Here is a 26,321-nt window from a genome sequence, read left to right as displayed (position 1 = left end):
CCTCCTTGTTCTTTCGTGTTAATTGTTTTTCAGAAATTCAAAACCGCGTCGATAAGTCTCGCGTCGCAACAGAGGTAACGACGATTAACCCGTTTCCGTGATAAAAACGAATTTCGGTTATTTGTCGACACGTAGTATTTCAACGTTTATTACGAACTTATTTCCACGCTGAAATAACCGTTCCCAGTGACGCACGCCGCTGGACAAGTATGAATTTTCGCTTCGACGTTCGGGAAATAAAGCGTTCCAACGTTTTTCTTTTCCTCTATTACTCTTTTTTCCCCAGCTAACGTTTTCAACAAACTGTACAATTGAATATTTTTAATCGCGCATCGTGCAAATAAGATAAAACAAAGCAAATAAAGTAATAACGTATCCAAACTATAAATGCAAAATAAACAAAAACGAATTTTAATTGATCCGCGTCTATGAATTTCTCTCATTTCAATTTGTATTTAATTCTTTTTTATATTGAATAATTTATAGCAATGAATGTAAATTATCTATGAAATTTTCATAATAGTAAAAGTATTATCTAAAAATTCATAGAAAATGTAAAAAAATACTAATAAAATAATCATAAATAAATTTACTCGATGAATCAAAGAAATTATCAATTCCATAGACAATGATAGCGATATAATTCATTCGGAGAAATATTCACAGATATATATATAGATCATATAGCAACGTGTCACACTATACCAGGAAGATGTGCGACGATGCTAATTAATAACTTAAACGTACAGCGACGAAGTAGCACCAGACAACAATGGTCCGGCACACACGTACCGAGGAGTCAATCTACTTCCTTTTAACTCTCTTGTAATCATTTCCTCTTACGTCTTACGTCCTTACGCGTACAACAATATTCCTAGATATTTTCCTAAAATACGACTTGAAGAGATTCATCGAGAGTTCTCGATCCCAAGCGTTGCGATAAATATCCCCTCCTCGTGTGGGCAATGGCAAAAATTGGTCGTGTGTTCGAATTCAGGGAGAGAGAGAATATCAATCCCGGCAAACAAGCTTACGTCGATGAGTAAGCAAAGTTGATCTCTGGCATATCGTTGATGGGTGACGTTGTAAGCGACACGGCCGACTTCCGTCTTCGCTCGACATCCGCCACCTTATAAAAAGGGTAGCTATTGAATTAAAAGGACGTAGCGAATAAAGCGGCCGGGCTACGCGGCTACGGTATACCCAGGCCAAAGAGGGAAGAAGCACGAGAGAGAGAGAGAGAGAGAGAGAGAGAGGGAGGGAGGGAAAGAGGGGGAAAGGGATGAAATACACCGCTGTGGTGGGGAGGGTGGATGCCGGTGTGGCGAAACGAGGATAGAGGAAACGTGGAAAAAAAGTTGGAGGAAACGAGAAGGAATCCTCTTCTCTTCTTCTCGTCCCGTCTGACCCCCCAAGCGCACCCCTGCAACCCCCTGCATCCACCGGACGCCGTGCTTACCAGCCATAAAAATAAAATTTCAATAAATCTCCGGCAGAGGGTGAGCTAGTGGGGCATCCAGAGGGCGGGCTACTCGCTCATTGGAGCTGCGTCTGTAGCGGTTACCGCCTACCGCAAAACAGAGACAGCTAGACTACAGTAACCTGGATAGAGTTTACCTCGGATATGGACAGCCCCGCCAACCACCGTAGTCCGTGAGCAAAACTCTGCCACTACCGCTTCTCGATTTCCTTCCGTCGTCTTTTTTTCTTTCTTTCTTTCTTTCTTTCTTTTTCCTCCTTCCTTCCCTCCCCTCCCTCCCTCTCCCCCCTTCTTCATCCTCGCGACTCGAACTACACTATCCCTTCTTACTTTCCTTTCCTCGTCCTCTTCCTCCTATTCTCCTTGGACGTCCTTTCTTTTATCCTTTCTTGTATTTTCTTCCTTCCGCTCTTTCTGCCCTGCCAATCTGTGTCTATCCGGTGTCTCCGGACTCGCGTGCCATCTCCCGGATAAAGTGCTACCGGAAGTGGGCCGATTTTATAGATTCGCTTCACTAACTCGTCGACCGATCTTTAGAAAAAAAAAAAAAAGAGGAAGATCGTGCAACGAGGCCGTTGTTTCGACGATGCTATCTTCCAACTTTCTTATACCGTTTTAGCCGATTTATCGAACGAGCCAGAAGAAATTTCTTCTAATCACAATCACATTTTCCAATCTTCTTTCTATTCGATACGATGATCATACGATGATAATTCTATTTTCGTCACAGATCCACCCCTTCCCCTTCACTTTTGCAAACGTCCTCGATTCGGGGCGAGGAAAAGAAAACTCGGCAAATGGAAACGGTGCTCGTCGAAAAGTATCGTTTCCAGGTTTCCGTTCCAGCTAGCTACGCTCCTGGCGGCGGCGGCGAGTCTGAAGCACGGCAGCGATTTAATATCACGCCCACAGGCCAGGCGCGGGAGTGAGAACGGGCTGGCGCGTGCAACGGGGGAGAAGAAGAGGCGCGCAAGAGGGTGTTTCGCGCGACAGAGAGGGAGACATTCGCGGCTGTCCTCGGCGGTGGGGGAGCTCGGATATGGCAGCTAGGCAGTCCGCTGTTTGCCTTGCTGGGGCACGGGCCGTTCCTCGAGCAAGTCTTGTCGGTTGTATCGCTGCTTGCCGCGTTATATTCACGATAAACTCGCAGTACAATACCTTTTGTCGGGGTAGGAAACGTAGGAAAAAAGCTTACGAGGGTGGCTCGCGGTGACGCGCGGATTTTCGGTAACCGCGTACTATCTGTGTCGGGGGTTGCATTCCCCGGGAACGGCATGCTCAACAACATCTCCGCCGGCGGTTCGGTACACGGTATTTCCGGTAAGTAAGGAGGGAAAGGTGCGACAATCTTTTGGCCCCTCGATGGATCCCGTGTGTTTTATTTGTCAAAATATTTTGAAGGGAATATTTTTACGCGGCGGTACTCTTCGAGGGTGGTTGTAGGATGGATTCGTGATGTTTCACAATTTTCCACAAAAATGGCCTTTTTGGACGATGTTCGGAAGGTTTGTTGCGATTAATTTTGTCGCTCGTTATTCTGTGGTTGGTTGGTTCATTGTGAAAAGTGGAGAAGAAGGTTTTTTGTGCTGTGCAAGCGGTTGATACTGGCTTGGCCTAATCTTTCTAATATTTTTGGCTCTTGAGTAAAGGTATCATGATATTTGGTTTTTGCATCTTCTTGTAGTGATTAATCGTAGGATAACGTTTAAATTTTATTATAAAAAATGGAGTAGATTTATTGCAAATTAATTTCACTCGCTGAAAGATACCATACGAAAAAAAGATTTTTTTTTATTTGAATATTTAAAATTTGAATATTCATTTTAATATCTAAAATTGACCGAATAGCGTTAAAGTGTAATATTTTTATTTTATTAAAACGTTAAGCGGTTATCACTTAAAGGATTTTAGAGTTCTGTGGCAAATATGAATAAACTTTTGTGTCTTTTCTTTCCTTCATTTTTGCAATAATTTAATTTCGATTGTTTACTGAATTGTAACTCGTTCACAAAAATTTTAATATAATTTATAAAATATTCTTTTATAAAAATAACTCTTTTAAAAAAATATTACACGTTTTATGAATCGTTAAGAAATCGTTGATATTAAAACTTTATAACTGTCTATTATTTTTTCTTGCATAAAAATTAGTTTTTATTAATATTTAAAGAGTAACATTAGTTGAAAACACGAGAATGTCAAAGTTAATATGGTCATTTACGTTTAAAAGGTTGTTAATTATGAAAGAACTATTCATACATGATATTAACTAAAAATCTGTTAAAAAAATAAACATTTCTCTGCTTCTGATACCGAGTGATCCGCGCAATTGTTTTCACAGTTAAGCAATTATACTTGTGAATTATATTTTATTCGTTACTTTCTTTCGTGATAGACTATAAAATACTTATAAACTTTATGGACGATAACATATTCATTTCATTTTTTTACCATGAAATTTCATGGCACGCTCGACAAAACTCTGTCCGTCGGACATGTTTCTTTACTTATATATTTGCCTACTACGCATTTATTTTGATCTTATACGATTCATTCTTTCATTCGAATATTTTAAAAACAATTTGTTTTAATAATTGACTAATCGCTACAAAATTTTTTCTATTTATTTTATTTTATTCCATTCAGAAGTCAAAATAAATGGAAATTATATCCAATATATCAAACAATTTTATAACACAAATTTCTCAAATATAAGATAAAAATTCTAAAATACAAATAATAAAAGAAAAAAACAATACCGTTCTTCAAAATATAAGTGAAATACACTCTTCGATATTCCATTCGATATTCAATCGTTTCAACATCAGTCAACGTCTATAGGTATATTTTTTTTTTTATAAAAACTTTCAAAATTTAAAAAAAAAAGAACCCAAAGGCAGGAAATATCTCGAAAAAGATAGAAAGCCGTTCCCATTCATCCCCATCAACGGAATCATGCGGAAATTTTATGTCGCGCTCAGTTTTCCCTGTCAAAAGTCACGGGTGCGCAAGCAAAACAGAAAGGAAAAGTTGGCCGAACGATAAAAAGAAAAACTTTGGCCCGATAACACGTGGCGGACGCTTGTTCCCGCCCAAGGAAACCGCTTCTCGAGTTTGATGACCTTAATTACTTCAACGCTGATTACATTAGGCGAGAAGTTAAGGAACGATTTAGAGTTGGGACTAGTAGTAGAAACCGAGCAAAAGCGCGACGTGTCAGTTCAATTAAAGAACAATTAACCGTCGATTTTTGTCGCTATGCACAATTCTCTTTCATCCAGAATTTATTCTTTGACTTTTAGAGATACTTTCTCTTCTTTTCCAATGCAAACGTCAATCGTTCTTAACAATCGATCTCGTTACAACTTGCAAAAATATTTTTCTTACATTACATCTCTTTCGTAAGATCGTAACATGGTTTCGATTTTATAATTTTCCGAATTAATTTACAACGAAGGAAAAGTGACGATTCTAAGTTCATTAAAATTGTTAATTTCATTTGACGACACGAAATCAAAGCATCGAGACCGTTGCACGACTCTTGACCTTTGAATTTTGCGTACGTGTGTCGATCCGCTTCCGGATTCGATAATACGATTTATACATTTATTAATCAGACGTTTGCAATCCGATTACCATCGATCACGAACTTTTTAAAAGATCATCGATACAGAGTACAGAGATGTCGTTTCTTCGACGATCATTCTTGTCAATAACGCCTTATATCGAGTTCGACGCCTTTTTGCCAATAAGAAGATAAAAGAAGGGATAAAGAGAGAGAAAAAGCGAAATATAAAGAGAAAATAACATCCACAAGTGGATTCGTCGTCTTAAGGACAATCCTTTTAATTCGATTAAATAATCCGATAATCCGGACAGGTGGGATAGGATTAAACAATGATTCTTGGCGTTAATGAGAGGCAAACGGTTGCGAAGCAAACAAAAGGTTAGTAGCACTAATCCTCGAGCGGTGCGTTCGCACTAATCATACCTTGTTTGCCAATTTTTATCAAAACACGGCAAGCAATTAAGCGAATTGAATTTGCTAGCTCTCGTATTAATTTAATATTTATTTGTCCATCTTTGTTTCTCGTTTTAATACCCTTTTAAATTTAAAAGGATCGAAACTCGCGTTTATGATACTACATGTCAAAGGACGAACAGTTTCCGACTTTTGCGATACATACTGTGCCGTTCTTTATATAAAATACGTTTTTTTTTTTTTTTTTTTTTTCACCAATTTAAATTGATCTTGATCGAGACGAATTAAATTACACGGGTCATGGCGCGGATCACATAGTGACAATTCAATTCAACGCGCTCTTTTTTTAGTGGAAGCTTCGCAACTGCGTGACAAAAATTGTTGGAAAATTCATGGAAGAATCCAGTATCGGCGTTCTCTCTTTCTCCCGTTCTTTTTACCCTCCCCTCCCTCTCTCTCTCTTTCTCTGTTGTCTCTCTTCCTCTCTTTTCGCAGAAACAAAAAAAAACCACGATGAAGAGATCAAAGGAACCTACCGAATTTTAGACGGACGAGGCAGGCTTGCTCATAAATACCGGGTCTTGCCCAGTAAAATCGAAATAAAATCATCAACGCCCATAAAAGTAAAACGAAAATAAAGACCAGTCATAAAGTTCATTCATACCAAGTTTCCATTGAGTAAACGGTTGTTTGCACGTTGGTGGTCGTCGCCAGGCAGTCCTTTCGTCCAAGTAATCGCACTGTTCGACATCGAAAAGATATCTGTCTCTCTCTCTCTCTCTCTCTCTCAAGAATGATCTTTATGATCTTTTCGATTCCACTAATCGAAAGGATCGACTTCCTATTCCCTTTATTCGTCTATTATTCGCATCTGTCCATGCGCGATGCATTTTTGCAGACGAGATCTAATTTTCGAATCGTTATCGAATTTTCCATAGTTTTGACATTTTTTTTCCCCCTCCCCTCCCCTCCTTGCTTTTGGAGAATATTGGAGAATCTTGTCGGTCGAGAATAGTTTTGACGAGAAAAAAAAACGGGAACAAAAAAAACAATGGAAACAGAATTTCGGATACACGGCGCTATCATGAATAATGCCCTCGATGGGGCAGAAGAAACTTCCAAAATTATCGCGGACGACTCATGGTGGAAGTGGCAGTGCAGCGACAGTCGATATATTCGTCGGGCATAGCTACAAATTATATTAACGATGTGCACGATGTAGCGAATATCGGTCGGACGAAAACGATTGGATTTTCAGCCAGGCGTTTGCATAACTTAGCAAAAAGCGGCGACGATGTTCGATTTCTCGCGGAAATATGCCCCCCGTCGAAATTTTCCAACTATTTCCACCAGTGCTTTCGAACGTCGTTCAAATTCCAGACTATTAACGTTATTATGCATGTGCGGTTGCATTAAGCATTTTGGATAGGTACGCGCTGATCCAGACTCACGGAATGAATCACTATTAGCGGGCCGGATTATAAAATATCGATGCAAAACTGCCGGTCACCATGTTTATGAAACCAATAAAATTCCTTGGTTACTATATTATCGTTTTCGTTCTAAACGGGTGTGACTTCATAACGCTTGTGATGTACGATCCGACGATTAACGGTCTCCGAGATATCGAGAGAAATATTATATCCGTCCAGTAAAAAATATTTGTCATATCCGTTGCGCATCGCGCAATTTTCTAATCAATTTTCCCAGTTAATCATAAAGTTCGACGCGTCGTCGATCTTTAAAATTCGTTACTTTCCATCCTCCATATTCATTCTCGTCCGAATTTGAATTCCATCACTCGATCCGTCGCTTCCTTGATCGATCTCCTCGAATTCCGATTTTTTCGAATCTTTTGACGAAAAAAAGTCCCTAGACTGTTGGAGACTAGAGGTTTAGGAACTAGTTTAGTCGATTACGTAAGGAAATTTGACAAAGCGCAACGACGCGCGATGGCCGCGCGATCATCGGGTTCCCCCGTCGCGGCCGTTTCACTCGTTCTCCTCCTACGCATTCTAGAAATTTTACACGTAGCCGTGGCTGGCTGCGCGCGCGCGCCAACACGTGTTGGTGCGTTGCACGGAACCCGTGTGTGTGTTTGCTCGCCTAGAAGCCGGAGGCCGGTGACGATTCTCGCACCTTCGTGCTAAGTGGTCCGTGCTCCCCTCACCATCGGCCACTCGGCTTCTGCTCCTATACAAATTTAAACTACATAGAGCAGAAAAGGGAGTGAGCGCGAGGACGAGGAGGGGGAGGGGGAGGAGGGCCGGTGGCGGGCGCGGGGCTAACGGAAAACTGTAATGGCTCGTTTTTTTTTTTCGCGTTTCGCGTTCGCAGGAGCGAAGGATCTTCATGCACAGGACCTGAAGAGGCACGAGAAGTTGGACGGCGTGCTGGGAGTGAATTTGGGGACCGGATTGTCTGCCGGCGGTGGCCTCACGCTACACCAGGAATTAATCATGACCATGCCTGGCACGGGTAAGCGTTTTACCGTGTTTTCCAACCTGCTTACACATTTTTCACCACCGAGGCTTTCCCTTCCCTTGGCCTAGACCCGATCATACCCCGTTTCGCCGTAGAATAAATTCTAAATTTCGCGCGAAAGGTGGTGCATCGAGGGAAGAGATCGCGTGAAAATTGCAACGAGAGTCGTGAATTTAAAACGATTAATTATTAGTCGTTCTCGAGTCGAGTTGGTTTTTGTTCGTAAGGTTTTCGATTCGATCGAATTCGTTTTGTTTTTTATTTGTTTTATTGAGAGGTGAATCGTTGTTGTAGGGAACGCGGCAGCGATCGGGCAAGGCGATGACAAGCCCGCCAAGCAGAAACGGCACCGGACGAGGTTCACGCCGGCCCAGCTGAACGAGCTCGAAAGGTGTTTCAATCGGACCCATTATCCGGACATCTTCCTCAGAGAGGAGATAGCTGTGAAAATCGGCCTCACGGAAAGTCGAGTCCAAGTAAGTTCTGTTTCTCGTTCCAACAATCTTAGCGTCTTAGCCTTCGCGATCCGTTTGGAACGATGAATTTCATATTTGATTAAATTCTCTTTGACAATTTCTGACATAATTTGTCAGAATTAAACGCGATGAAATTCTCCTCCTAACAATTCCACGCGATGTTTCAACCAGAAATGCCGTTCGTTCAAGTCCGTATCGCTGTTTGGACAACAAGAGTCACCGTTTAATAGGCATAACTAGGTGGTACCGCTAGTGTCTCGAAATCAATTTCGCCGGCCTACCGCGGCTTTTCGGATTAAACTGAAACTTGGAGTAACGTTAAGCCTTCACCCTACGGGGTCTCGAATTTTGGTGGGCTCCGACTCGCCGTGGGCCAACCGCAAAACTTTCTGCAAACTTTCCCTACCCGTGTGTCAAATTCAAAGATCATGGAAACAACACATCCTTCGAACTTCCAATCACCATTTTCGAATATACTCCAATTCGTACGTTAACGTTAACGTTATCTCAAAATATTTAAATATATCGAATCTTGTTTCGTGAAAATTATCAATTCATAAATGCGATTGAACCGCTCCAAGAAAAGAAGTATTTCGTGGAAATTTCATTTCATTCGGTTGATTCAAAGAACGAAGCAAAATTCGGCGCATTGTTCGGAAAACGGAAATTGATAAAATTGATATTGAATCGTTGGCCAACGGGGTAGCTCGCGCTCTTTCTTCCCCTGGCCATCAGCCGGGCGGAGCTTTTTTAAGTCTCCGGGGCACGTCTAGAAAAACGAAGCTAATAGAAATTCATGAAAATTTTATTCGCAACTCGGAAGCGTCAGTCAAGCCGGGCATCGTGCTGCATATCAAACAGTTTTCGCTCGTCTTCTTCTCCCGTGTCGACACACACGTGGACGCCGCGTTTCCACTGGATTCCCTTATATTCTTCATACACACGTGGACAGTTATGAGAAAAATTCGTCCCTCGACTATTACGAAGGTTAATTTTCGCGCTTCTATGACAACGTGATTGACCTGCTCCAAATATATACCCATCGGCTCGCTCTTTCAAATTCACAGCCACGACTTTTCCCTCCCTTGCTTTCGGTTTTCCTCATTTTCTCTCCTCCCGTCGAACCTTCATCCCTCCCTCGATCGCGTGCAATTTCGCTAAACCTTAAGCCCATGTCTTCCTTATATATATATATACGTATATATTTCTCGTCATCCCTTCGCTCGAGAAACGTCACGAGGCTTTCAAGCGTAACCGTTCGGCTTCCATCGTCGAATCCACGGGACTCGAACATCGAGCATAATTATTAAAGAACGAAGGAAATCACTAAACGAATCAGGGAGGGGAGGAGGAGAACCGTCCGTCGATGAGAACGAGACCTCTCTCTTCGAGAACCGGGTATATATACCGGGACTTGGAAAAGTATCGTGGACGAACGGACGAAAAGGACGAAGAGAGATGGAAGGAGAGGAAGAAAGAGAGAGAAAGAGAAGAGAGAGAGAGAGAGAGAGAGTTGGAATGGTCGGGCTGGCTGGGCGCCTAATTGAAAGAGGTTTTCCGTGGGCGAGGGTAGACATCAGAGCGAACGAAGCGTTTCCAAGGAAACCTGGCGGCGGGCTCTCGTGTGGAGAGGGCCTCAGGCACCAATGGGGCTGCTAGGGAAAGGCGCCGGCGCCCAGCGTCGCTATACTATCGAGCGTCGCTATCAAAGATTTCTTGACTCGCCATGGCCGACCCGCCGCCGCTCAACATTTTTACGAGGGCTGGCCCATCCCCATGTATCGGACCGCGTGCACACGTGGCTCCTGTGCACCCATCGTGCCTTCCTCCGTTCGCCTATTCCCAGCTTTATTAAAAGCCAATTTTAAATCTCTCTTGCGTTGTGACGATGAAATGACAAACTTTTGACGAATGTTGAAGCTTAAGTCCGGTAAACCTTACGAGAAGATGATACTATAACAGTATTGAAAAGATCGTTGTGAATGTTTTAATGACGATTAAACGAATGATTAAGAAAAGAAAAGAAGAAAGAAAAATTGGATAATCTTAATTGGGAACGAACGAAAATATTTTACAGTTTGAATTGTCAAAAATTCGGTGGAATTGTTGCATTCCATCGAATATCGTTAAACGAAAAGAATGTTTTATTAGTTACAAAAACTATGAGAAAGAAGAAAGAAAGAAGGAAAAAAGAACGACGATAAATTAAACGATTCGCGCGAAATTCGAGGATCTATTAAATTATATATTTAATTGGCGATACCAAGAATCGGGGAAAAGAATACACTTCGCTTGTAAAGAAGTTTCGTAGAATTTTTCGCGCCAACAATCGGGACGACTTTTTTTAATCGGGCGAAAAAGGGTGGGAAGGTAGTTGCGTGGCCACGGAACGGATCAGGAGAACGGTTGTTGTACGCAAGCTAAAAATTAACCAACGGCCAATTTTAATGCGATGATAGCGGGGAAGAGTGCCACGGGAAGCATTTCTAATTACCAACAAAATACTTGAAATAGTGTAATGAAATATTACGATTTATCGATCTGTTGTAATTTATTACTACTTGAAAAGAGATGTAATTGCCGCTCCGTCTCTAATTGCTGTTAATTAACAACTATTATATTGCTTGCACGATAACGTCGGAACTGCTTTACAATCAACAATTACTTCGATGCGGCATCACGTACCCAATCCGGAATTATGCGCGCGAGGCATTCAATTACACTTTAACGTAATAACGTTTTCAATTGTAGTACTCGTTTAACTCGTGACCATGATCAGACGCGGCCGCCCCGCGTCTCAGATACATATCGGCGTGCAATTTTTATCGTGGTAATCGGATATTTAATGAAGGTGGGGCAGGCTCGTATGAAAATCCACCTCAATCAGCCGAAATAAAATAATCAAAAAGCCGCTAACTTTATCGTTAAAAAATTCACAGCGCCCCTCCACCGACCTTTCACTTGGTTTAATTAGTGGTAATGGATATAATGAATTTCATATTAGACCAATTTTTATCATTTCGAATAAAATATATACAACCTCTTTATTTATCCTTACTTTCGCGAAATATTTCATTTTTTCCCATTCACACGCTTATTTATTTTCCTTCGTTGCGTTTGCCCTTCTTCTCGCGCGCAGTTCCATACGCTCTCCACACCAACGACGGTTTTCCATATGAAAACGTAACAATGGGATGGGAAACAAAGAACGGAAAAGAAAATGGCTATTTCTTTATTTCGCTTCGCCTTTTCGTTCTTTCGTCAATTTCGTTCGTCGTCGCGGCCACCAATTTATCACTCCCATCCGATCCGCCAAGTATTATTCGAAATAATAAAATTGTCGGTCGTTAGCGTGCGATCCGTGTAGCAAAAAAAAAAAAAAAAAAAAAAAGAAAAAAAGAAAAAAAATGTCGCATCACCAACAAAAGTTGGACGATATTCGAAAATTATTCGTGGCAAAACGCCGATTCGACGGCCATAAATAATTTCGCGGTGCTCGTGGATGCGCGAAAAAAATACCATCCACCGGGAACGTCCAAGGGCTTTTTTTTTTTCATCCCTTCTCGAAACCTCCCCTGGTTCGCGACCAGGGGTCAATGGCTCTCTTTTTTTTTTTTTTCATACACTATCTCTCTCTCGCGCGCGCGTGCATTTTCGCGTGATAGGGCTCACGTTTCGATGCCCAATTTTAGAAAGGTGTGCACAAACGCTTCGTTCCTTACCGTCAATCATATCTAGAATATTAATTAACCGATCTCGATGGTTCAAATAAAGCTCAATCATCCGCCGTTCCACCGACGAACGTATGTCCACCACATGGTGTGATCGTGTACACGCGCGCGCGCGTATGCCCACATTCAGACAAAAAGCTTTTTTCAGCCGGACATTTATCGCGAAGCCGACAGTCTATTTTCGGGGACACGTATTGGCGCTTTACGGTTTTAATTACGCGTATTTTAATCCGCCCAGGAGACATTTTCTGTTTCCAGAGCGGCCGCCGCGGAACGAGCTTTATTAGACCTGCACATAGCCGATTTAAATTTAATCATAATGAAGAGGCGATTAAAATTGCAATCGTCCACGGAATAGAACCCATAGCGGCGAGCAGTTAACGTCTGCTAACAGGCATTTAACTTAACTGCCTCAGGTAACTGCTCGTTTCTAGGCTGAAGGGTCCTTTCGATTACTACTGCTCGGAAATTTTATGGGCCACGATCTTCCGTCGATGGCCGCCACGATCCGTACCAAACCTTCGTACGCGACCAAGAGTAAAAAAAAAGAAAAAAGAAAGAGAAGGAAAGGAAAAAGGGGGGAACGGGATGGGAGCGAAACACGCTGTCACGAAACAAACACCCTCGTTCGTTCGTTTTCGCTGTCCTTTCTCGCTGTCCGCAACTTTCTCGTCGCGCGAATCTTTCGTATTTAAGAAACGATCGAACGAAAAGGGAACGAGTTTATGGATTCTACGATTCTACGATTTTAACGGTGATAACACTGGATACGAGATCCTGAAAGATTGGTACTTCCTTTGATTGAATTCCTTCCGCTCTTAAAATTCTCTTATTCGAGCAAATTCTCCAAGCGTAAAATTTTCTACGTTCTCTCTCGTCGATACTTTCTTTGAATTCGTGCGTTTGAACATTTGTATTAATTTGTTTATATTCATGTTCGATCATTGTGAAATTGTCGACGAGCTTCGTTGCTCCGATTCATTTTGGGGAATGATCGAAGTTCGAATCTACTATGGACTTTCGCTAAAAGTCACATATGCCGCTCTGAGAGATGGTCCGCGGTGGTTGGGTATTGCTTTCAAAGTATCCCACGGGAGGTGGACGAATGGCGGTGTCATTCGACCATCCTTTGGGACAAACAAGTGACGGCATCGGGGGTAAATGTAGTTCGTTATTGTCTTGTCCTGAGAAATGGGAAATAGTTTCAACGTGTGTATATATACATGTGTATATATATATACATACCCGCAAGAATTGAAAAGACCTCGCTGCGCAACGAGATTGAAGATTTTCTTCGACTCGTTATTAACGAAACGACTTTTGATGCTCGAACGGAGGATCCATCTCGAGAATTTTCAATCATGACATTCGATTAATTTCGCTTGACACGTGTTGGAGAAAGAAAAAAGGATTGCCGAGGGAAAAAAAAAAAAACAAAAAAAAAAACAGAAAAAAAAATCGCGAAAAGCCAATATGGAATTATGACCTCGCATTGTCGGGCATTGAATCGAGTATCGAAAGCCGGCTATGATCGATATGCAATTTCCATCTGCAAAATTTCCGCCCGTAAACTATCACTGATCATTTACGTGGATGCGTCCACCGTATAACCAGACACGTGTACGCGGCAATCGAGTGTTTTACGATGGCGCATCGAACACGCGCGCGTCAAGTTTCGCCGCAACGCGAATCACTCTCGATCACGGTTCTGTCCCGTGTTAAATCACTGCCACATTGTTTCTGGCCCGTCTGTAACGTATGAACGTCATCGAACGAATATCGAATATGGCCCGCCGGCTAGACGTGCCCGCGAAAATAAATCAACGTCCTCCTCGAATAAGAATACACGGGCACAACAGGCATTAGTCTAACATTAGACTAATGTTAAGCGTGAAATATTTTCTGCTCTCGATTCCAACATCTTTATGTGTATATATATATATATTGTGACGGGGGTTAAAAAATATATTATACACCGTAGTCGAGTTTTTTTCAAAAATTATAACCTTCCGCTTGGATTGACGAAAATCGTAGAAGAAAATCTTTGCCACACCAAAGCCAAGATGCAGAACCTTTATCTCGTAACGTCAACGCGATTGTAATCGCATATCGTGGGGAATATAAGAAATGGAAGAGGAAAAACCGGTCAAATATTCTTAAGCAACATTTGTGCAAACGAAATGGTAAAAGTTCAAAGAGGAACGAGAATACCGTCTAATACCAGCTCTCAACGTTTCAACCTACGCGGCTCGGCGAAGATTCAGCGCGTCTGGTATGCAACAGCCTATGCATTTTAAGGGAGGGGTGATTTTTAATGCCGTATAAATATGCATAGACCGCGATATTAGCTCTTACGTGTCGTCGACCAAAAAATATCACGCCGGTGGTACGCGTACACATACGCGTGTACAAACGCGCACACCATCGAACCACCAAACAACGTGCCAACGTACGAGGAGAGAAAAGCATCCCCGTGTACACACGCGGTGACTAGATATGGAGGAGAATTGGGGTTCTCAATGGATAAACTATGTCGCAGGCGATGACCCTGGGGAGCATCATCTAACGCCCATTTTGTTATGACGTCTACCGGCCCTGAATAATTTCACACCCACGAAAATACACGACACGCTGGGGTGAAACCGATCGCCATCCCCCGAAATCTCGAACGATTTTCACGCTGGACTTCCACGCGCCACGGAGGACGAACCATTACTAACTCGATACGACTCGATCTAAGTTTATATTCGTTCGATAAATGGGTTTAAAGTACGCGAGTCGTCCGTAAATATTTTCGATCGAAACGGCGAAATTTTATTATGTATTTATTATATCGAGGGCAATGTACAACGAACGTTATACAGATTCTTACGACCGCGCTTACTTCAAAAGATAAATCCAGTTTCACGAGCAATACGGGCTAATTTCACGACAGCCATCCTAAGCCGACTATATTGCATCCGCGAAATAATAATAAAGTATAAATGGATCAAGTTTACGGTTCACCGTGCATGCGAGAGCCGCAAGTATGCACTTTATCGGTAGTTCCACGACCTTTATGAGGTTGCCCGCACTATGAGAAAGAATGTGCATCTCTTTACTTTAACCGTACTGCCAATATCTTGAAACTGATTTCAAGAGAAGGGTGAATTTCGTGTTGAAAAAAAAGAAGAAAAAAAAAGTCGACGTCTTCGTCTTCCTTTTTTTCGAGAATGATCCTTGAATTTTAATTTCGCGTGACGTTAGATCACGACGACCCACTAATGGCCCAACGAAAATGTCCCTCCTGACGCAACGTGAAACAGTAGGCGGTCCGGGTAATGCGTCTTGCCACCCTCGGACAGAAAAGCCCGACCACCGTCATCAATCAGGCTCGCATCGCGCCAACTTATGTAGTATTTATTTTCATTAAATATTAGTCACTCACACTACCGGGCTACGTTTCTTTCTTTCCTCAAAGAATATTATATTTTTTCTTTCTCTCTCTGTTTGAAAATTAATCGGCAAGGATTAACCGTAAATATCGAGGAAATAAACAAATCGTATGTAATATTCGTAAATAATAAATTCGACATTGATTGAAATCGAAATTCAATATTACCTTCGTGAAGATATATTACAATTTTTAATCAAGTTGAAACAAGAATATCATCTGTCTATATCGAATATTCAAACTTCCTGACATACTTCTCCCTAATGAATATAGAGAATACAAAAAACATTTTCAATAATCAATTGTTACTTCGTTTTAACCGCTGCATCTCGATTTCTTTCTTCATTAATTTTAATTTCGTTGCTTTTTCAAGCGATCTAGGGAAGGAAAACTTAGAACGGTCTTAAGATGATTTAATTTTTAAAGACGCATCTGTCTGACCACTGATTATCCGTATCTACTTGCCGCACGCGACACAATCGGAAAATTCGCGATACAATTCTCATCGCGATCGAATGGAAAAGATTAATCACGAAACGTACGAAGAGAACGAGATGAGAGCGATGATAAATTAAGTTTTCATCCGTGGAATCGGTTTATCTCTCGACGGATCGTCTCGAAAGTCTGGAAAGAAAAACGTTATCTCGGTTCGAGGCGATTCCAAGCATTTTTCCGCGAAGCGAGTCGAACTATTCTTCAATGGCGTGCTGAAAGCTACTTCTATATATCTTAGGGTCTTGGGCAGATCCCGCCGCTTGCCTTGATGGCAAGCTCAATTTATATCAGCGTCCGTTGAAACCCCCTTTACGAGGTCTCGCCGCCTCTTCCACCTCTTAAACCTCACCCTAACCTCAGCTCACCCCTGACTCCACTGGCCGAACCTTGCTCCTTCCCACCTTTAGAACCCCCCCTGAGAGCTCGAAAACTCTTTCCTCGGGTTAAACTAAGCTATTCGCGATCGTGAGTCGAAGAAATTCAAAAAGAAAAAAAAAAAAAAAAAAAAAGAAATCCAACTTTTAAAGATCTTTAATTAAATATCGCCTTTTTATCGGGCGACGATATCATATTTGTATCAATAAAGATTCAATTTACGAGGGTCGAGTTCTCCAACCAAATTATCGCTTCGCTCGTGAATTCGCGCAGTCTACACGATGAATCCCAAACAAGGGTAATCGTTTATGCAAATTCTTCTGTCAACTTGGTAGGCTGCCGGACTGTCGGATAGGGAAAATGTCCGTGGATAAAAAGCGTAATTAACTACGTATAGGAATATCGTAATGAATTTCGATGCTCGTTTTCTCAATCCAGTTTTCGTATATCGAAAAATTCGAATGCATAAGCGCATTCTCGATCGAGTCTTTTCAATCGTTCGTTCGTTTATATTTTCTATCTCGATCTCAGAAGGCGTTTGTGTTCATTTTCTACAACCTCGACGCGATTCCAGGTGTTTCCTGTGAACAGCTGGCGTAGCGCACGCGCCTCCGCAACGTGTGATGCGGTGATTGATCAATTTTTAAAAAGCAATGTTCCTAATTGATCCACCGTCCCGTCTCGAACTGAGGCATTATGCTCACGAAAGATATCGGTCGAGCAATCTTAGTCATCGAAAGGTGTGTTCTACGATTCGATCCATCCAGTTATATACCTCATCCAGCCAGACCCTTTACCCATTCGTCGCTCTTCCAACAATCGATCGTTCGATTTTAATAATCTGTTAATATTCTATCTACGCACGTTCGATTTATACGTACGGTATATATTTTTTTCTTGATCTCGATATCTTGAGATTTTTGATACAGTTAGATAGCTATTCCATGATTATATTAGGTACAGCACGTATAGAACTATGATACAATCAATTTGACGTTCATTAATAGCGATAGCGTATGATTTTTAAGACACGTGAATTTAATGATCGCTGATCTATCATACTAGGTATGCAATTAGTACGTGAATCATTCGCGCTAACCACCTTTGTCCGCGTGTCATCATAGAGAACGATAGTTTCATTCCTGTCATAGCGCGTTTCGTATCATGATATATGTATAATTAACACAATTTCATAGATATCGGTGATCAACGAAACGTGTGTGCTTTTGCGTAACGTAAACGTAGAACGATGATGATGATGATTATTATTATTAACAATGGTGCAATAGTGTTTTACCGTGATTGAATGAGATTGAAGCAAAAGATGTCGCGTTTATCGCTATATTCGAAAGGCGTTAAATATAAGGATAACGAAGCAAAGTATCGTAATCGTATTTCGCATCCATGCCCGTAAATCCGAAGAATTCGTATTGGTTCCAGATAAAGAGACGACGTTCGTCCAGTTTCGTAACAGTTTACGCGGAAAACTACGAGGAGGGGCGAGATGTTGCAATCACCGATGACCGATAATGGAAAAGTTGGATCGATTTAGACGTTGTTCGGTGTTCGAAACGATCTCGGTGATCGTCCGGTGCTCAGCGGCCGAAATAATATCGCCGACGAAAGCTCTCGTTTCGCGTACAGTTATTTCGTAACAGGAGTCATTAGCATTCACCTGCGTTAATTAACGGAAGTTCTGGCGCGCGTACATGCGGGATGCATCAGGCATGCGTAAGGGGAGGGCAAGGGGCTGTAGGGGGCTCGTGATAATGCGCGATATATACGACGCACGGTCCCTTGCGCTTTTTCCCTCTTTCGTATCGCCGATGCTCACGTGGCGTGTAACAGCAAATTATCCACGGGCTTTTAGTTGTAGTCGCTGGGCTGTACTTGTAGCGTGAAATCGGCGCAACCACACCCACGGATAAGAAAGAAACCACCGACGACGTGGCAAAGCAGAAGGGATCGGCGCAAAGGGGGAGAAGAGATATTTTGCATATTCTCCGCGTTAGACTTCCTTCAGAGTCGAGAGGGGAGAGAAATCTTTCCGGTTTGAAAACGGTTTGAGGATTCCGGCCGCCTTCTCGTCCCGTGTTACGACAATTATCATGTGTGAGATTTAGATGGATAGTATTATCGTCAAACGGCTGCGCCAATGGGTGATCTATAGACACCGATTCGATCCCAATGCACTTAACACCCATCCAGCTCTAATGCTATTCTCTCGTCACGAGCGTTCATCCTTGAGTTGCAACAGACGTGCCAGATGTTCCTAAGCTTCGTCAAATGAAGCAAGATATTTCGAGAATAATAACATATCGAACGATCGAATATATTACGATATTATCGTCGCGAATCAAATTAGCGAATCGCATTCTATCGAAAATGTTTCTCGAATTCCGAATCTCCTTCGCGAACTACATTCCTATTCCTTATTTCGAGGAATGCACACAGGTAATAGAGTTGCTGCTATTATTATCCCAAATGATAAACAACGTCTTCCAAAGTTGGCGCGAAGCAGTATCTGCGCGATACCTTACCACTTTTCGCCCCGTCCTAAAACTTGCCGCCTCATAATAAACCGCCTTCGTTGGAGAAATCCGGCGATCGCTTTCTCCGGCAATACCTGGAGTACCCTGGACCGTGTAAATCCCATATATCCAATTAGATTCGTATAATCCCTACATGTTAGGGCGGAGGGTGTCTCCACCCCGTCGGGTTGGCCGGCTGTTTCGTTCTCTGTCGCCGGCGAAAGCAGCCTCGGTTGCTCCCGCAGGTAACGCGTTGCTACGTGTGCATCGGAGGCGCAAGCGCGCTCTAATGCTAAAGTACTAATTTATGGCCACATATGAGATGGCTATAGCGCGCTTTACCGTGCCAGGAAAGGGACTGTAGTCCGTGGAACAGGGAGGGGAGGGGTGGTGGCTGGTGGGGATGTAGGACGAGGGTATATCGGAGAGTGGTACAGGGGTGGGCTTTGCATGCGATATCAATAAATCAAGTCCCCGGGACCCCGCCAGCTTAGGGGGCCACTACGTGGCCAGAATCAACAGCTCATAACGTCGGCTAATAGCTACTCGCCGTGGGGTCGAAGATATTGTCGTAACGCCCGGGGACATCTTAACGTCTTGCACGCCGAATTTGCTTTCGGCCGGCCGTGAAAGAATCGGCCGCGATTCTGGAGGACGATTCGATCGCATCGCTCGTCCTTTCGAGGAAGGAGCAAGCTTCGTGTCAACTGTGAACAGGGAAGAGGAGAGGTTTGATATTCGTTCGAATTGCCTTTTCCATGATTTTGTTGATAGGTTGTTATTCGAGTTACGTACGTATGAAATGAACGGAGTTTTTCACTTACTTATTTTGTTGATGATGCAATTTCAATTCGTTGATTCGATGAAACGTGATGCGTTTGTGATTCCAGGTGTGGTTTCAAAATCGTCGAGCAAAGTGGAAAAAACGGAAGAAGTGCGGCCCAGTTTTTCGTTCCCCACCGGGTCCATTGCTGCCTTCGCACGGATTACCCCCGTTTGGACCGATGAGCTCCGATCTCTGTGGTGCTGGTATGTTCAGTGGACCCCCTGAAAGATGGACAATGGGAACAGGTTAGTAAAAAGATAATTTTGTATCGTTTGTAACTATATCTTGATAAACGTAAATGATCAACTTTTATGTCCACTTTTACAATTAAGATCGATCGAACGATTCATTTTTATGGTAAAATCTTGCGGAAAAAAAGAAAAGAATGGATCGCGAGTTGATTATTATTAAATTTACTCGCGACAAATTGCCCGATTTTACATTAATTATATATTCGATCGTCTCGCATAATTTTATTATTATTACACACGATTTCACACACGGGGGAGAATACGGTGTCTTAAATAATCAGACAATAGACGAAGTCTCGACAGTTTTATTCCACTTCTAATTTAATCTCGCGTGTCCATTGTTTGGGACAGATTAAATTGTAATCGTATACGTATCGGTTTTACAGGCACGTCATATTTCTTTTCTATCTCTTCATCCTTTCTCTCGATCGACAAATCTTTCGCCGTCCTTTACGATACGAGTCTCGAAATCTGAGCGGACGTCTAATTAAATCCGGTTGTTTCACAGGTCTTGGACAACTGGGACAAGGAGGAATGGGAATGAGTGGTTTTGGCCAAAGTTTAGGACAACTTGGTCAGCAAAGTACGGGGAGCCTCGGCTCGAGCTTGGGTCTTGGTAATTCTGGGCTCCCGATCAGCAGTCCGTCGCAAGCCGTCTATCAAGCCAGTTATGGACTGAATTCCCTTGGTAAGTTAATCTTGTACATGGATTACGCGCAACCTAATCCTCAAACCAACGAGGATTCTTTCGAAATCGAGATTACAAGCTTCTCGTATAATTTTATCTTAGTGTTGCGTTATCAGTATTATTATTAGAAATTGAACGTAAAGTAAAAACGACCCTTTACGCGATATTATTTCAAGTGTCAAAGAAGAAATCACGGTCACGGTGTTTACGCAACTTTAAACGACGAGTTAACGTTTTACAACTCGTGATCCTATGAGTATCCGTTGAGTATTCCAGGGATAATAAAGTTTTATGCGTTAGTCTTTAAAACGTGATTTAGTCTGGCTTCGATCGGATCTTTTACGAGAGGAATATTTTCTATCTCCGAAAAGAGGCGAAATGTTAACGTGGCGGACAAACGCAGACGCTTATAGACGGCCCGATAATCGTCTTGCCAAACTTTTGGACCGTGGCCCTCTAAAAAAGACGATGCGCAAACAGTATCGAACAGAGGTACCCGGTACCTCTTTGACGAAGTCGTTAAACGTTACGGTGCATTATCGTTCCAAGGGGTTATGCGCCTGCATGTAAGGAATTTGAGACAGAAACATAAACTCCGTCCTCTCGTCTGTTTACGCAGGCAAACTTCGAGCCTGGTCTCGCACCTAGGTGCGAGATCTTTCGCTGTATGTTTACCATAACATCCCGATGCAACCTGTCTTGGTTGAGTTACGCTTCAGCTTATCCAAAGACCTTGTACCTTCGGAAGACGAGACGTGTGTGAAATTCTTTGTCTCACGAAATCTTGCCCATCGTACGAGTTCGGTCTTTCTCTCAAATATACGAGTGATACGGCCGAAAGGTTTTAAGAGAACATAGGCGCGAACGATTTGAAGAAATAATGGAAAAGACGAGTCGAACGATTCGACCAGTTCTCCTCTCCACTCGACGTTAGAATGTGATGCGTGGCGATTGGAAGGGAAAGAGGAAGATTTAGGAAATGTACATAAAGAAGTACAAGGATGATCTCTTGTGATCGAAGCTCGTCAAGTGGAATGTTCTAAAAATTCTAAAAGGAAATTGTTAGGGAGGAACGCTATTGGAAATGGTCCGTTCTTCGAACTCGCTGAAGAAATTCTATTATATTCTGTAGAGCGCCTTTTTCGATTGTCCATTTTTATAATTCGCTCAATAATTCATGCTGGAACGTATCATATCGAACGTAGTCGTCACGAAATGTATATTGACAGGTATAAATGGATTAATCCCGACTGATAATGCCTGGATCGTTATTCCCCGAGGTCAACAACTCTTAAGATTAATTTTTTTCAACGCAGACCTTTTTTTTCAATACTCTGCAGAGAAAATTTTGCTATTTCCATAATCCGCTCATTCATAATTACTTCTTCAGCGACACAAAATAACAATTGAAAAGTAGCGTCGTAGTAAATGGCAGTAATATTATATAAATGGATTCGAAAAAAAAGTCGATGAGAAAAAGTTTAAAATCGGATATTTTATAAAAGAAATCTCGTCTATTCCATTTCGCGTTGTGCACTTGCAATATCGTTTTTCTATCCAATATTCCAATAATCAATTTAACAGTTTATTCTATACTTATTCCCGACGCTAGACTAGACTGTTCAAACTGGAGGCACACTCTTTCATCGGACCGGATGAAATTCTTGAAATTGGAAAGATAAGGGGCGTTAAATCGTGTGACGAAATTGCCATTGGACGTAACATAATTTCACAATGTACGCACTTATGTATGAGTAAGTGTACGAAACGCGAACACGTACCTGTGTACATACGTAACACGTACAAGGTGTCAATTATCACGTATTATCGCCGCGGGGCAGGTAGCGTCAACCAAAAGGAGAGGAAAAAAAAAAAAAAATGCCGTTCCACAGGCGTAATTCATCGTCCATGTGATTCGTGTGATCTCGGTTTAAGGTGGATGCCAATACTGTAGTTCGAGCCTGGTCGCAGCCAGTTATCCGCTTTTACTTATCGGTAATGCCTAGGGCAAACACCTTTTAGAGAAACGTCTTATTTTTTCGGTTTTCGATGATGATTAGCATCGAACGATAGCGTGGCCGAAGTTTGCCGGTTTTCAAGTCGATTACGGATCTCTATTTTGTTTATTCTCGTCTACCAACCAGTGGACGAAAGAACACCTTTATAAGGTGTGAATTAACGTGGCCGAAAATGCCCGATTTTCGAGTCACGCGCGACCCCTCGAATTATTTCTGAGGATGTAACAACGAGATACTTCCACGAACAAGATTTGCTTTTTAAATCATTTTTTTTTTCTCTTTTCTTTTCTTTCTTTATTTCCCGAAGAACGAGGTGAAGAGTTTTTCAATAAGGAGAAATATTCCAGACAGAAATAACCCGACACGTTGTTTGTCAGACTTTTACGAAAATGTAACAAAGATGTTTCGTTATTCCATTCGTTCGAATTGTCGTTCGGGACGATAAAGAAACGTTGTAGAAATCACGTCCTTCGATGCCATTAGCCATTTTTTATTCTTCATCGGTGAAAAGGATGGATGGAAGGTCCTCCGCAAACTTGTACTTCCACCGCGATACAGCCATAAAAGGATCCCTTTTCCCCGTTGTCTCCCCGGCAAGCCCACCACCATCGTGGCGCGAGGTGGAAGGCGGAAACGACTTTACGACACCCGGTAGCGCACCCCACGCACTTTGTGAACCTACCGTATTTAATATCTCCTGCGAAGGAAGGGAAACGTTCTCTCGCGCACCTGCGATTATCATACCTGTAAATTGCCTGTGTGTTTTGCTACTTGGTCCCGCGTAACTAACAAATTTTAAACTGACTATTCGACTGGATATAACCGAACAATCTATCTACGCGAAGCTTAACGACGTTCGTTTTTTCCTCTTATTCGTTATACGTGTAAACTTACTTGAATGGAATCGAAAGAAGAGAAGCAAGTTTATATATATATATATATATATATACTTCAATTTTCAGGGGGTGTACACGTGTCTGCGTCCCGAGGCTCGCCTCCAGGGGGGTCCAGCGTGGGCGGTGGTCAGGGTGGTGGTCTAGGATCGGCCTTGAACTGCGGCCAGGGCTCGCCTGGGACGACTTCCGGGAGCGGAGGCGGTGGCGGTGGTGTTTCCTGCGTGGCTGCCGATGTGAACGCGACCGAGGCGTCGGATTGGAGAGGCGCGCACAGCATCGCGGCGCTCAGGCGTCGCGCCTCGGATGCATCGCAGCAATACAGCCCACAGCCACCGCCACCACCCGCAGGACCTCCCCAATATGCTCAGGACATGGAGTACAATTCCGTTTACTGAGGCCCAGCGAGTTTCGCTCTTAATTCTACGATAAATCCTATCGGGGAAATGTTTCAAGGATTCCCTTCGTGGATGGTTCCGAGCGGTCAACATGCAGGGTAGTGGGTCGAAATAACGAGATAGAAGAAAGGACACAGGTTGTTCTAGGGATATTTCTCTCTAACTCGTGATTGTCATCGAGAGAGAGATATGCATCTACGTGTTCGCCACGACAGATGTACAATTTCAATTTTCAGCGATATCAATGGCGATTCTGTCCGTCGATAACTAACGAGTTGTTACGTTATTTTCATTCTCGAGTTGGTTAAAGAAGAAAAATTTTAACGATAGATTTTTTTGTTACCGGCACATTCGAACGTATCGAGATGAATTCAAGTATTTAGCCAACAGAGACGAGAATGAAAAATTCATCACGTAGATAGAAAATAAATCAGCGAAGAAGATAAAAATAAACTGCGACAACAACAACGAATTTCAGTTGTTTTTCTATAGTGTTAACAAAAATACGTGTAGTTCTCAACATTGGTTTTCATCATTGCTCGGCTGGTCAACAATTTACAATCACGGATAGGAGAGTGACTATAGAACTTTTATCGGTTCCACCAGTGATAATAAGTCACGCTGATGTCTCTTTCTTCTGCCAACGATACGTGTAATCGTGATATATTCGGGTAATGAAAACAGTGAGTCGTTAAACTGTATGAATTAATCAAGAAACAATTGAGAAAATTCTTAAAAACGTGAATGATAAAAGTGAAAAAAAAAGTAATAAAAAGAGAAGGCTTCGTTAATTAAAAATGCATTAGTGAATTCTTCAAGAGGATTCGTGTCACATTGAAGCTGTGCAACGCTGAAAAAAAAAGTGGTTACTTCATAATATACATATATTAACTTCATCATGGATATTAGTCGAACGATTTGCTACGTTCCATGCATTTGTAACATGACTGATTCCAAATTTAAAATGTGTACACCGATAATTCCATCGTTCTTACAATTGAACCGAATGTTTAATTTTATCGAGATTTTATAACCGCTTACTGTGAGTTTATTTCGTTAATTTTTTTCATGAATTATTCGCAAATATTTAGTCGAAATCTAAATAAATTATCTAAAAAAAAGAGTTCGTTTTAGAATTCAAAAATATTATTTTGCATTTTATCATTATATTTTTTCAAAGGAATCAATAAATTCTGGCACCGCTGCTCGGTGTAACGAAAAAGTGTATACGACAAGTTATTATAGTATTATGTATGGCATTGTAAATATAGTAAAAAAATTAATGTAACAACTATGATCGATTATAATTATTACTATTAAAATTAATATCATCATTAATAACTTTTTCAGAAAAACTTACTTCGGTTTGTTTATGATTTCCTTTACATATTTTCAAACGCCAAAGCAAAAGTACTGTTTCATAATTTTCTGAAAATTTAATTTGAACTTGAACTTGATCTTATTTTAACAGAAATAAGAAAGAGAACCCGTTCAACGATAGCTTTAAACTTTAATAATGAAAAAAATGACAAATTATATATGTATAAGTTAAATCGCAAAGAGAAATGAAGTTAACCATTCTTTGTTCGGTTTTATACTTCGAACGCAGACTGGTTTGATTTCTGAGACGTCAAAAATATAAGTAAATGCTTGAGAGAAGACAACGTGTATTTGAACAAGGAATTTCACTTGCTTTAAAATGACCAGTATGTGTGCGTGTAATGTTGAATCTTGCATGAGAGGAACAATACTTTGAGTAATTACAATGCAAGTTGACACTTAACACATATTGCATTTCCCGAATAATCTTCTAGAATGCTACAAAAATATGAATTGTTTTGTTGTTGTACACCAGAACATAAAATTTTGTAAATAGAATATACGTCTAATATTAATAATAATTGAATATTGTAAGCGAACACGATATCCCATTTACAAACGAACATACGCGAGTATACTTGGACATTGTGATATTTTAGGCCCGCTGTTCCATTTTTTTTTTTTTTTCAACAGCGACAAGCCGTGTATATGATATTGCAAGAAAACTAATAAGCAGTACCATAATAGTGATCGCGAGCGATAACGAATATCGATTATTCTAGTTACGAATTTATGGTAGTCTTAGGTAAAAGTTAGTGATAAATATGAAATGAACGATATACAGTTGTCAGTGTATTACTACGAAACGTATACGATTTTTAATGTACAAAAAAAAAAAAATGATATAACAAGACGACGATGTTTTTTCGAAATTTCATCC

General features: G+C 41.6%; 1 protein-coding gene across 1 annotated transcript; it reads left to right on the top strand.

Annotated features, from left to right (window-relative positions):
- The first annotated feature begins 2,682 nt into the window (after nt 1-2,682).
- otp (orthopedia homeobox) lies at nt 2,683-25,256 on the top strand. The gene is made up of 6 exons (XM_012489246.3): nt 2,683-2,800; nt 7,800-7,940; nt 8,241-8,422; nt 19,878-20,058; nt 20,573-20,752; nt 23,733-25,256. Exons 1-6 carry the CDS (start codon nt 2,755-2,757, stop codon nt 24,059-24,061), a joined length of 1,059 nt encoding a protein of 352 aa, XP_012344700.1. The 5' UTR covers nt 2,683-2,754; the 3' UTR covers nt 24,062-25,256.
- The last annotated feature ends 1,065 nt before the right edge of the window (nt 25,257-26,321 follow it).

Source organism: Apis florea, unplaced genomic scaffold (assembly GCF_048593485.1).
Source record: "Apis florea isolate Af1SG1 unplaced genomic scaffold, ASM4859348v1 contig_3367_pilon, whole genome shotgun sequence".
NCBI classification, from domain to species: domain Eukaryota; kingdom Metazoa; phylum Arthropoda; class Insecta; order Hymenoptera; family Apidae; genus Apis; species Apis florea.
The sequence above is the reverse complement of the archived record's forward strand: the minus strand, read 5'-3'. Positions and strand labels throughout refer to the sequence as shown.

What these genes read in the sequence shown, in the direction of transcription:
- otp (XM_012489246.3), top strand. Translation starts at nt 2,755, where the DNA reads ATGCTCAACAACATCTCCGCCGGCGGTTCGGTACACGGTATTTCCG. An exon ending in CATGACCATGCCTGGCACGG is followed by an intron (nt 7,941 to 8,240) that starts GTAAGCGTTTTA and finishes TCGTTGTTGTAG; the next exon opens with GGAACGCGGCAGCGATCGGG. An exon ending in TCACGGAAAGTCGAGTCCAA is followed by an intron (nt 8,423 to 19,877) that starts GTAAGTTCTGTT and finishes TTGTGATTCCAG; the next exon opens with GTGTGGTTTCAAAATCGTCG.